The sequence below is a fragment of the Tachyglossus aculeatus genome, chromosome 19 (genome assembly GCF_015852505.1).
Source record: "Tachyglossus aculeatus isolate mTacAcu1 chromosome 19, mTacAcu1.pri, whole genome shotgun sequence".
In the NCBI taxonomy this organism is placed as follows: Eukaryota; Metazoa; Chordata; class Mammalia; order Monotremata; family Tachyglossidae; genus Tachyglossus; species Tachyglossus aculeatus.
Window position 1 is genome coordinate 39,348,051 of NC_052084.1, and position 11,927 is coordinate 39,359,977.

The 11,927-nt window shown below is 45.5% G+C and overlaps 1 protein-coding gene across 1 annotated transcript in view; it reads right to left on the minus strand.

Annotated features, from left to right (window-relative positions):
- Positions 1–6,878, minus strand: part of PDSS2 (decaprenyl diphosphate synthase subunit 2) — a 93,134-nt gene extending 86,256 nt beyond the window's left edge. Inside the window, exons 1-2 of the mRNA XM_038760897.1 lie at positions 6,789–6,878; positions 2,638–2,692 (exon numbers count right to left, since the gene is read on the minus strand). Coding sequence (XP_038616825.1) covers positions 2,638–2,692; positions 6,789–6,878 — 145 coding nt within the window. The remainder of the gene's footprint in view (positions 1–2,637; positions 2,693–6,788) is intronic.
- Positions 6,879–11,927: the final 5,049 nt, after the last annotated feature.

An 11,927-nucleotide genomic window follows, 5' to 3' on the forward strand; every position in this document is an offset into this window, starting at 1 on the left:
ACTGAGGCCCAGAGAATAATAATAATAATAATAATGATGGTATTTGTTAAGCGCTTATTATGTGCAAAGCACTGTTCCAAGCGCTGGGGTGGTTACAAGGTGATCAGGTTGTCCCACAGAGGGGGCCTCACAGTTTTCACCCCCATTTTACAGTTGAGGTCACTGAGGCCCAGAGAATAATAATAATAATAATGATGGTATTTGTTAAGCGCTTATTATGTGCAAAGCACTGTTCCAAGCGCTGGGGTGGTTACAAGGTTATCAGGTTGTCCCATGGGGGGCTCACAGTCTTCATCCCCATTTTACAGATGAGGTCACTGAGGCACAGAGAAGTTAAGTGACTTGCCCAAAGTCACACAACTGACAAGTGGCGGAGCCGGGGTTTGAACCCATGACCTCTGACTCCAAAGCCTGGCTCTTTCCACTGAGCCACGCTGCTTCTTGTCTGTCAGTCAGTCAGTCAGTCGTATTTATTGAGCGCTTACTACTAATAATAATAATAGTAATGATGGCATTTTATAAAGCGCTTACTATGTGCAAAGCACTGTTTCAAGAGCCGGGGAGGTTACAAAATGATCAGGTTGTCCCACGGGGGCCTCACAGTCTTCACCCCCATTTTACAGATGAGGTCACTGAGGCCCAGAGAAATGAAGTGACTTGCCCAAGGTCACATAGCTGACAATTGGTGGAGCCGGGATTTGAACCCCTGACCTCTGACTCCAAAGCCCATGCTCTCTCCACTGAGCCACGCTGCCTCTCCTGCTGTGCGCAGAGCACTGCACTAAGCACTTGGGAAAGTACAATACAGCAATAAAGAGAGACCATTCATTCAATCGTATTTACTGAGCGCTTACTGTGTGCAGAGCACTGTACTAAGTGCTTGGGAAGTACAAGTCGGCAACATATAGAGACGGTCCCTACCCGAACCACGGGCTCACAGTCTAGAAGGGGGAGACAGACCACAAAACAAAACAAGTAGACAGGTGTCAAAACCATCAGAATAAATAGAATTACAGCTAGATGCACAACATTAATAAAATAGAGTAGTAAATATGTCTTTCAACCGTACTTACTGAACGCTTACTGTGCGCCAAGCACTGTACAAAGCGCTTGGGAGAGGACAGTATAACCACAAACAGACCCATTCCCAGCCCACAAAGAGCTCACAGTCTAGAGGAGGAGACAGACATTAATGTAAATAAATAAATTACTGATATGTACATACCTGCATTTGAGAGCAGGGAGGGGCGGGGAGGGAAAGGGAGAGTATCTGTTTATTCATTCAATCGTATTTATTGAGCACTTACAATGTGCACAGCACTGTACTAAGTGCTTGGGAGAGGACAGTATAACAACAAACAGACCCATTCCCGGCCCACAAAGAGCTCACAGCCTAGAGGGGGAGGCAGACATTAATATAATAATAATAATTAAGTGCTGAGCCACGTTGATAAATACATATACAGATATATACACACATATACATAGAGAAGCAGAATGGCTCAATGAAAAGAGCATGGGCTTGGGAGTCAGAGACCATGGGTTCAAATCCCGACTCCACCAATTTTCAGCTGTGTGACTTTAGGCGAGTCACTTAACTTCTCTGTGCCCCAGTTACCTCTTCTGTAAAATGGGGATGAAGACTGTGAGCCCCACGTGGGACACTCTGATCACCTTGTATCCTCTCCAGCACTTAGAACAGTGCTTTGCACATCGTAAGTGCTTAACAAATGCCATTATTATTATTATTATTGTTTTTTTATTATGTGCATATGAGAGCAGGGAGGGGTGGGGAGAGAAAGGGAGAGCATTCGTTCATTTGTCCAATCGTATTTATTGAGCGCTTACTATGTGCAAAGCACTATACTAAGCACTTGGAAGAGAACAGTATAAAAACAAACAGACCCATTCCCTGCTCACAAAGAGCTCACAGTCTAGAGGGGGAGGCAGACATTAATATGAATGAATAAATAAATAAATAAGTCACAGATATATACAAATGTGCGTATGAGAGTGGGGAGGGTCGGGGAGGGAAAAGGAGAGCAGTGTAGGAAGGAAGGGAAAGAGAGGGCAGGGGAGAGGAGGGAGAAAGAGAGCAGGGTAGGAGGGAAGGAAAAGCAGGGGAGGGGTGGGGAGGAATGAGGAGAAGAAGGAAAGGGAGAGGATGAGAGGGGAAGGCCATGGCTCACCTTACTGCTCCAGTGAGGATTCACTGGCTCCAGGAGTTGAGTCACTGGTTTCCCTGTGACTGGCCTGGGGTCAGGGGACCCGGGGTCCTGGGGACCAGGTTTGGATTCCTTGTGGCCACCTCAGCAGGGGCTTCCCACATTGCCACACTGGCAGAAAATGACAGGACCCTAGCCCACGTGGCTGCTCTCCGGCGGGCATCGCCTGAGGCCATGCTCAACATCTCAGTCTACTCATCAGGAGGTCAGTTGGTCAGTCAGTCAGTCCATCAGCCCATCCATCCTCACTTTCCTGACCTCGGTGGAGCTGTGCGGCTGGCCGCCCCTCTGGACTGTAAACTGGTTGTGGGAGGGGAATGTTTCTACTTATTGTTGTAGTGTATTCTCCCAAGTGCTTAGTACAGTGCTGTACACACAGTAAGTGCTCAATAAATACAATTGATTGACTGACCTGGTTGCAGTTCCATGGCCCAGGGGACCTGGCTGGCTCTTAGGGGACCCTCCACCTGCTGGGGAGAGGGGAGGTCAAGGAAAAACAGGCTGCTGACACCATCTACTTTCCCACCGCCCCCCCTGCTTAGGTTACAGAGAAGTCATCTGAAAGCAGGAAGGTTAAGACACTTCCCAAGGTGTCACAGAAGGCCAGGGGACAGGGACAGAAATGGGACTCGTACTCGGATCTCCTGACTCCCAGGACTGTGCACTTTCCCCTGGGCCACAGAGTCTCCATCCTGCCCACAGTCTCCCCTGACCAAGGATGCTGGCAGGCTGTTCTGTCCAGCCCTGAACCCTTTCTATTGGTGTGCCCTCAGCAAGGCTTCCAGTCTAGCGAGGAAGAGGGGGACAGGAATGTTACACCTGGTTACCAAGAACTGAAGCACTATAGTGCTCGATCCACTAAGCCACATTCAGAAGAACCTGGGTTCCAGTCCTGGCCCCGCCTCTTGTCTGTTGTGTGACATTGGACAAGTCACTTAACTTCTCTGTGCCTCAGCTACCTCATCTGTAAAATGGGTATTACAACTGTGAGCCCCAAATGGGACATGGAGTGTTTGCAACCTGATTCCTCGAATCTACCACAGCACTTAGAACGGTGCCTGGCACTTTGTAATAATAATAATAATAATAGTATTTGTTAAGCGCTAAGTGCAAAGCACTGTTCTAAGCACTGGGGAGGTTACAAGGTGATCACGTTGTTCCACGGGGGGCTCACAGTTTTAATCCACATTTTACAGATGAGGTAACTGAGGCACAGAGAAGTTAAGTGACTTGCCCAAAGTCACACAGCTGACAAGCAGCGGAGCCAGGATTTGAACCCATGACCTCTGAATCCAAAGCCCGTGCTCTTTCCACTGAGCCACACACTTAACAAATGCTAGATATATATAAAAAGAGTGCAAATAGCCCAACACCAACCATCAGGGCTAGAATCCATTCTTCAATCCCAAATCTTTAATCTGGACCAAGACTCATCTGTCATTTTATGTCAGAAGACTCCATCATTATCCCTGTGGGCTGAACACTGTGAAAGGCACTTGGGTGAGATACCAAATAAGCAATTCAGCTATGGTTCCTGTTCCATATGGGCCTCACAGACTAAAGTGAGGGAGGCCAGATATAGAAAACAGGAAGAAGTCACAAGCAATGGAAGATATGAAAAAAAATTGAAAATTTAAGAGTACTGAATAAGTAAAATACACTCGGAGGGGGCCGCTTAGGCCCCCTCAACTCTAGAAGAAAGGGCCCCTATTTCATCTTTCAGGAAGATTTAGGGCTTCTGTTCTCCAGTTGCCTTTACTCCAGTCTTCTAAGAAGGGAAATTTGTAAAATACACTTCTCTAATGTTGTCCGTATTTTTAGTGACTGAGAATTTGGTGCCTAGAAAAGTCATAATCAATCAGTAGCGTTTACTGAGTGCTTACTGTGAGCAGAGCACTATATGCTGGGAGAGTCCAGTAGAACCAGTAGACATTCTTAATAATAATAGTGCTATATGCCAAGCATTTTACTAAGCACTGGAATAAATACACAAAAATCTGGTAGGAGACTGTCCCTGTCCCACAAGGTCACACAGCAGACTGGTGGCAGAGCCAGAATGAGATCGCAGGTGTCCTGATTTCTACCAGGCCATACTGGCAAACACCGAAAGAGGTGATTGGAATACAGAGTAAAAGATTAGACATGGTCTCATCCCTCAAAGGATCTTGTTTATGATATGAAATCAACATAACCTGCTACAGTTTGAATTATCTTTCTTACAAACTAGGTATCAAATTCCTGGTAACCAAAGTCAGTCAGGTCTGTCACTTAGCCAAAATTACAGATTCTGAGAACTCAAATTTCCCCCTGGCTAGGATGAGCTTCTCTGGGTTATCCAAGGTGAAAGAAGTCATGAAGAAGGAAAATACAAGTATGCTTTAGGGATGTATTGTGCATCCAAGGTGGTCTCTTCAGAATCCTGTGTTTTAAAGACTGACTCTTTGTGCAGTGTCTTTAATACCAATTCACAGCATGGGCTTTATCTCTCCACAGAAGGCAAATACATTACACTCTGGTCATACCCTATTAACCAAGGTTTTGATTATTCATGGAATCCTTGGTCTCATTTACCTTGAAAAATCAGGGTTCTTTGGTTCATTTAAAATTAAAATGTTGTATTGAACCTGCTTCCTACTGTGGTGATCAGTTTTAGAGGAGGAATAATGGGGCTTATCTCCTTCCCTCTAGATTGTGAGCTCATTGTAGGCAGGGATCGTGTCTGCCAACTCTCTTGCTTGATACTCTCCCAAGCACCTAATACAGTTCTCTGCACACAGTAAGCAGTCAGTCAATACCACTGATTGAATGCCTCTTTCCAGCTGTGACTGCATGGACAATGTCTACAGAAACAGCATGATCTACTGGACAGAGCACAGACCTGGGAGGCTGAATGACCTGAGTTCTAATCCTGGCTCTACCACTTGTCTGCTGTGTGAGCTTGGGCAAATCACTTAACTTCTCTGTGCCTCAATTACCTCATCTGTAAAATGGGGATTAAGATCATGAGCCCCATGTGGGACGTGGACAGTGTTCACCCTGGTTAACTGGTGTCAACCCAGAGCTTAGTACAGTGCCTGGCACATAGTAAGTGCTTAACAAATATAAAAAAATGCCTAGCACAAAATAATTTCATAGAACCTACAGGTTATCTCACGGCTCTGAAACTTCAGGTGCCTTTCTAGGGAGTCAACTGTGGCCTTAGTTCTGCCTCTGGAAGTTGTAGTGAGAAGAGAGTGTTGTTTTGTGTTGTCCCAAGTACTTACTAAAGTGCTCTGCACATAGTAAGCTCTCAATGAATACCACTGATTGATTGGAGAATATAAAGAATGCCAAAGAATGAGAGGCATTTGTACCAAGGACTGCTCCCATTCTGCTAAGTTTGCATGGGGCTCCCGGACAGTGGGGCTAGGACCTGCCCTGGTAAGCCCCTCTAGACTGTAAGTTCATTGTGGGCAGGGAATGTATTTGTTATATTGCACTCTCCCAAGCACTTAGTACAGTGCTCTGCACACAGTAAGCACTCAAGAAATATGATTCAATGACTGACTGAAGCTAGAGCAGCATATGGAAAGCTAGCTAGGCTTCCCCACTGCTGTGGCTCAGAATCAGGCCTCCTGGAGCTTTCAGGGAGGGATCCCTTGCTCCGGTGCTGTGGCCAAGACTTTAGGTGGGAAAACATGATCTGATGATTCCCCACCACCAGCACCGAACCCTACAAGGACTCTCTCTAGCCAGAAATAGGCAGCGAAATGAGAGTAACTGATCGACTGGAGGCTGTTGGGCATTGGAAGTGAGGAAGTAGGGAAGTAGTGAGGCCTTGTGGCCTAAGACCAAAAGCAACAGCCTGGTGGTCAGGAAACCCCCCGCTTCTAATCCTGGCTTTGCCATTGGCCTGCTTTGGGGCTTTGAGCCGATCACCTAACATTTCTGGGACATAGTTCTGTGATCCTGTGATACAGGTGCCTTGAAGGAGTCTTGATGGATAAACTCTGTGACCACTAGTCTCCCTGTGTGCTCACCTACCACCTGCAAATCAAGACCAGCCAGATACTGCAGGGATTGTTGCTTTCTTTGCTCTTAAGAGATAAATGACCCAATCGATCTACAAATTATGTATCTTTGCATAACTAGATTTTCATTTTTTGAGAAGAAGAGCTGAAAAGTGTAGATATTTGAAATATTATTATTATTATCACTGTATTTGTTAAACACATACTACTGCCCGGCACTCTACTAAGCACTGGGGTAGAAATAAGATAGTCATGTTGGACACAGTCCCTGTCCCATGCAGGGCTCACAGTTTAAGGGATATTACTTTGGGGGTGTTTCTGGTATTGTTTTTCTTTGAGGACTTATTCAATTTTGACTCAGAATGGTGTGGGGCTCCCATTTAACCTGCCTTCTCTGATACGGTGCATTTTCTAAAATTCCAGGTGAAACCTGGGCAACATTCCCAGGATTTTTCTGTTGTTGTTTTTTTCCAATCTCTTCATCTCTTTCCTTTTCCTATTCAACCTCCTCTTCCTCTTCCCAGTTATTCCCTGGTCTTCCACTTGTTCTTACCTCACCGGATATGTCTTCTTCCCCCTCTTTCTTATCTTTCTGACTCCCCTGCTGGATTTGCGTCTGTTCCTTATAGCTGCTGGGTCTCATTTTCTTCGTCACTGTTGGTATCTCTGTGTCTTTGTGTATGTGAGTTTCTGTGCATGTGAGTCAGGGTAAGCAGGAGTAGGCGGGGTGGTGGCTGAGCAGTCTTTAAGTCTTGCTGTCGGGCTGCTAATAGGGTGGGTATAACCATACCCTAAAGCCTGCCCTGCCCTGTCTTACCCTACTATATCTTCCTCTGCCGTGACCAGCCCTGCCCTGGTCTACCCTGCCCTGTTTTACCCTTCCCTATCCTACTCTGCCTTGCCCTGCCAAACCTGCAAGAGTCTTTTCTCCTGGGACCTAGGCCAAATGCTGCTTCTCCAGTATCAGCTTAGGAATTCCCGGGCTCCACTTCTCTGCCTGCTGACTGCTCACGAGGTCTACTTCTCTCCCCACCTCTGGGCAGCTGGTTTGGGGCAGCAGCAGCAGCAGCAGCAGCAGCAGCTGGAGTTCCCGGGGTTTGGAGGGGGTGGGCCCACTGCGAAGAGCCTATGCCCTCCTGGGTATGTGCTGGGGCAGACAAGGAGGCTGGCAGACAGAAAGGCAGGCAGACGGGGGTGGGGGATGCAGATAGGGAGGTACGGAGGGAGGCAGGGAGGCAGATAGGGAGGCAGGGAGGCAGATAGGGATGTAGGGAGGGAGGCTGGCTGCCAGACAGGGAGGCCAGCAGGGAGGCTGGCTGCCAGACAGGGAGACCAGCAGGGAGGCAGGCTGGCAAGGAGACAGACTGGCAGACAGGGAGGCAGACTGGCAGGGAGGCTGGTAGGGAGGCAGCCTGGCAGTACTGTACAAAGAGCTTGGGAGAGTACAATACAAAAGAATTGGCAGACATGTTCACTGCCCATAATGAGTTTACAATCCAGAGACTCAAAAAATTTAGTTTTAAAGGAATTATTTTTAACACTTGGACTTTTATTCACAATATTAGGACCTCTCCTGTCTCATCATCCTTATCTTTGTGTTTTTACTTTATTGGTCAGTTACAATGTTTATAAGATTGACTTGGTATTTTTTTTTTACAATGAATTTGCTGTGAATGCCTGAACAGTCACCCCCAGTGCATTGGCAGGGAAACACACTATAAATAAAATTGCACTGTAAACAGAAGCAGTGTGGTCTAATGGATAGAGTATGGCCTGGGAGTCAGAGGACCTGGATTCTAATCCCAGCTCTGCCAATATCAGCTGAGACCTTGGTCAAGTCACTTTTACTTCTCTGTGCCTCACTTGCCTCATCTGTAAAATGGGGATTAAAACTGAATGCCCCAAGTGGGACATGGACTATATCCAGCCTGATTATTTTGTATCTACCCTAGTACTTAGTACAGTTACTGGCCCATAGTAAGCACTTAACAAACACCACAAGAAGTATATATATCAGAGTAAATACAGCATGGTCTGTTGGAAAGAGTATAGTCCTGGGAGTCCAGAGATCTGGATTTTAATCCTACCCATGCCACTGGATTTCTGTGTAACTTTTGGTAAATCACTTAACTTATCTGTGCCTCAATTCCCCAATCTGTAAAATGAGGATATGATACCTGAATCTCCTGCAGAACAAGGACTGTTTCTATTCTGGGCATCTTGTATCTAAATCAACTTTTAGCCCAGAGTAAGTGCTTAGTAAATAGTAGTACTATGGTTACTATTGAATGCAGATCCCCTTTCAAAGTGGGTGTAATAGAAGAAATAAGCAAAGATACTTAACTAGTTAAAGGGTTAACCAAAATCATCAGTCCAGAATTTTCAGGGCTGAAATCATTTTATCATTTTGGAGCCATCTCCCATTGTTAGCAGAATTATCCAGGATATGGACTCAGTCAACGATAGATGAGTGAATGCCTTATATAGAGGTCAAGATACCCCAGTATAATGCATAGGAAGAAACCCAGACATGTTTACCCTGGTGTCTCTTCCTGGACACTCAGGAGCCCCCCACTCTGCACCTCTCCTGTTCTGCCCTCCCCACCCTCTTTAAACTCTCTTCTTCCACCCGCTGCAATTTTGTGCCTTTTAAAATGGTTTCCCTGCTTTCCCACAGGGCCGGTGTATTTTCCCTGCCCTCTCTGACCACCCACCTTCCTGGAGCTAGTGCAGTAATGGAGGCTGGCATTAAGTGGAAACCCATGGGTTGCAAAGCTGAAACCGGTTGTGATTGTAGAAACATGGGAAGTGCCGCTCGTAATTTGAGACATCTTAAGTTGAGAATGCCTGTACTGCAACTGTTAGGAGCTAATGAGGAAACCGTCACCCTGAAAGAATCTTGTATAGCCTTTCCTTTTCAATCAGTCAATCAGGGGTATTTATTGAATGCTTACTATGTGCAGAGCACCGTACAGTGAGCTTGGGAGAGTAATAATGATGGCATTTATTAAGCGCTTACTATGTGCAAAGCACTGTTCTAAGCGCTGGGGAGGTTACAAGGTGATCAGGTTGTCCCACGGGGGGCTCACAGTCTTAATCCCCATTTTACAGAGTACAGTACAACAGGATTAACTGACATGTTCCCTGTCCATAACGAATTTACAGTCTTGGGTTTCCCCCACTTCCTTGCCCAGTGCTTAGAACAGTGCTTGGCACATAGTAAGCACTTAAGTACCATTATTATTATTGTCTCTTGATGTCTTTAAAGCTCCACTGTGCTCTCTCTCTCTCTCTCTCTCTGAGGATTTTTCAGTGATCAGCTTGGTTAAAGGCAGAACTAAGCTTAAATTTGTTTCTAGTATAGATAATAACAATAATACTTTCTCCTTCTGACTTATTCCCCAGGCTCTGCTCTTTGCAGGTAGCTCTAGAAAGTTCATGAGAAATTTCCTATTTCCAAAGATGGCTGTCTCTCAACAAATGAACTTACTTTCAGATGTGCCATGAAAATATTCACGATTCTGATGAAACTTAGGGAAAGTCTTAAAGTAGAAGGAAAAGAAGTAAATATCCGTAATAGAAAGCAAATTTAAATTAAGAGCAAAATAGATCAGAGAGAGAGAGAGGAGAGAGAGAGAGTGCGAAAGGTGCAGTGGAACCTTAGAAACATTGTGGCAGGAAAGGGGTACAAAAACAACATACTAGAGAAGCAGGGAAGCCTAGAGGAGAGAACATGGGATTACGGGGTCAGGAGACTCAAGATCTAATCCTAGCTCTGCCCTTGGCCTGCTGCACGACTTTGGGCAAGTCTCATAACCTTTCTAGGAATCCTCATCTGTAAAATGGGAATAAGATATCTGCTCTCCCCTCCTTAGATTAAGTGAGAAAGGAACTGTGTCTGATCTGATTATCTTGTATCTACCCTACTTCTTGGCACTTAATAAGCTCTAAATGAATAATTTATAGAACTTGTCCCTATAAATAGTGCATACTTTTCCTGAAGAGTTTAAAAGAAACAACAGTAAGAGAAAACAGCAGGACAGAGAGACCACCCTGAAAATACAAGAATGAATAATAGATCCTCGAACGAAACAGAAGACCTCTCAATTCTAGCCTATTGCTAGCTTTAATACTCTGAGATTCTATACCACGCTTAGTACAGTGCCCTAGTGCTCAGTAAATCATCACTGATATTTATTGAGTGCTCACTGTGTCCAGAATACTGTGCTAAGCACTTGGGAGCATACCCTACAATAGAGTTGATAGTGGTAGACACATTCCCTGCTCACAAAGAGCTTACAGTCTATTGTACTCTCCCTAGAATTTAGTTCAGAGCTCTGCACATAGTAAGTGCCCAATAAATACCATTGGTAATTGTGATAGAGGAATAAATTCTATTGATTGCTTCTTTTCAGACACTTGGTTGCCTTAGAGTTGATTAAAATTTTAGATTCTGAAGACTTTGAAGGCAGGCTGAGGCGTGTCTGGATCAAAGTCCTGCTGTCCAAAAGCAGACCTTGAGTTTGCCTGTGGAGCTGCCATTTGTGGGATTTCCTAGGTCAGAAAAGTCTCCACTGACTTGGGAAAGCCACACCATTGGACCTATATATGACCAGATCCCATCGGTATTTCTCCCTCTACTTTCTCAAGGGTCCGGTTAAGATGTACACCCAACTCAGAGGGAAACATTCACTTACATAAAAAACTTCCCGTAAGTCCTCCTGGCTCAAAACTATGACTTTGGGCCCTGTGGTTTATGATATCTTTCACCTGTGCCATTCTCTCTGAGAATTCCATAGGGTCTATACATGGGTATAAGTGTTTGCCTGTATACTATGTACAGTGGTATGATTGGAGTGGAGCAACAGTGAATTATAATTGTCCTGGCACCCACAGAAACCAGAGGGGGAGGTGCTTAAGGCTATTTCCAGCATAGCAAAAGCTACAAGTGGGTACAGTGTATATAACTCTTGCAATATTGAATAGCATTATTTTCCACGTGTTTTGATCTTATTCATTTTTAACGGACTCTTAACTTCTCTCCCCCTAACCCACCACCATGAACAATTCCCATTAGGAAATGCAGACCCCTTTTCAAAGAATTCTTGACAGCAAGTGCAGGTTGAATTCTTCAGAAGAAGAGGTGACCTCCTCTCCTGGACAATTTAGCCTCCTCTTCCCCTTCCTGGGCACAGGAGTTTGAACCAGATGGCCCTTTGAGATTCCCTCCAGCTCTGGCTGGCTGTTCATTCATTCATTCATTCGATTGTATTTAATAATAATGATGGCATTTCTTTAGTGCTTACTAGGTGAAAAGCACTGTTCTAAACGCTGGGGAGGTTACAAGGTGATCAGGTTGTCCCACGTGGGGCTCAGTCTTCATCCCCATTTTACAGATGAGGTCACTGAGGCACAGAGAAGGTAAGCGACTTGTCCAAAGTCACACAGCTGACAATTGGCGGAGAAGGGATTTGAGCCCGTGACCTCTTACTCTCAGGTCCATGCTCTTTCCATTGTGCCACTCTGCTTCTCTAATCGAGCCCTTACTGTGTGCAGAGCACTGTACTAAGCTCTTGGAAAGGTACAATACAGCGATAAAGAGAGACAATCCCTGCCCACAACGGGCTTACAGTGTAGAAAGGCCATGGGAGGCTGTTCGGGGGGGAGAGGCCTGGGTCGAATCCCCGTGTTT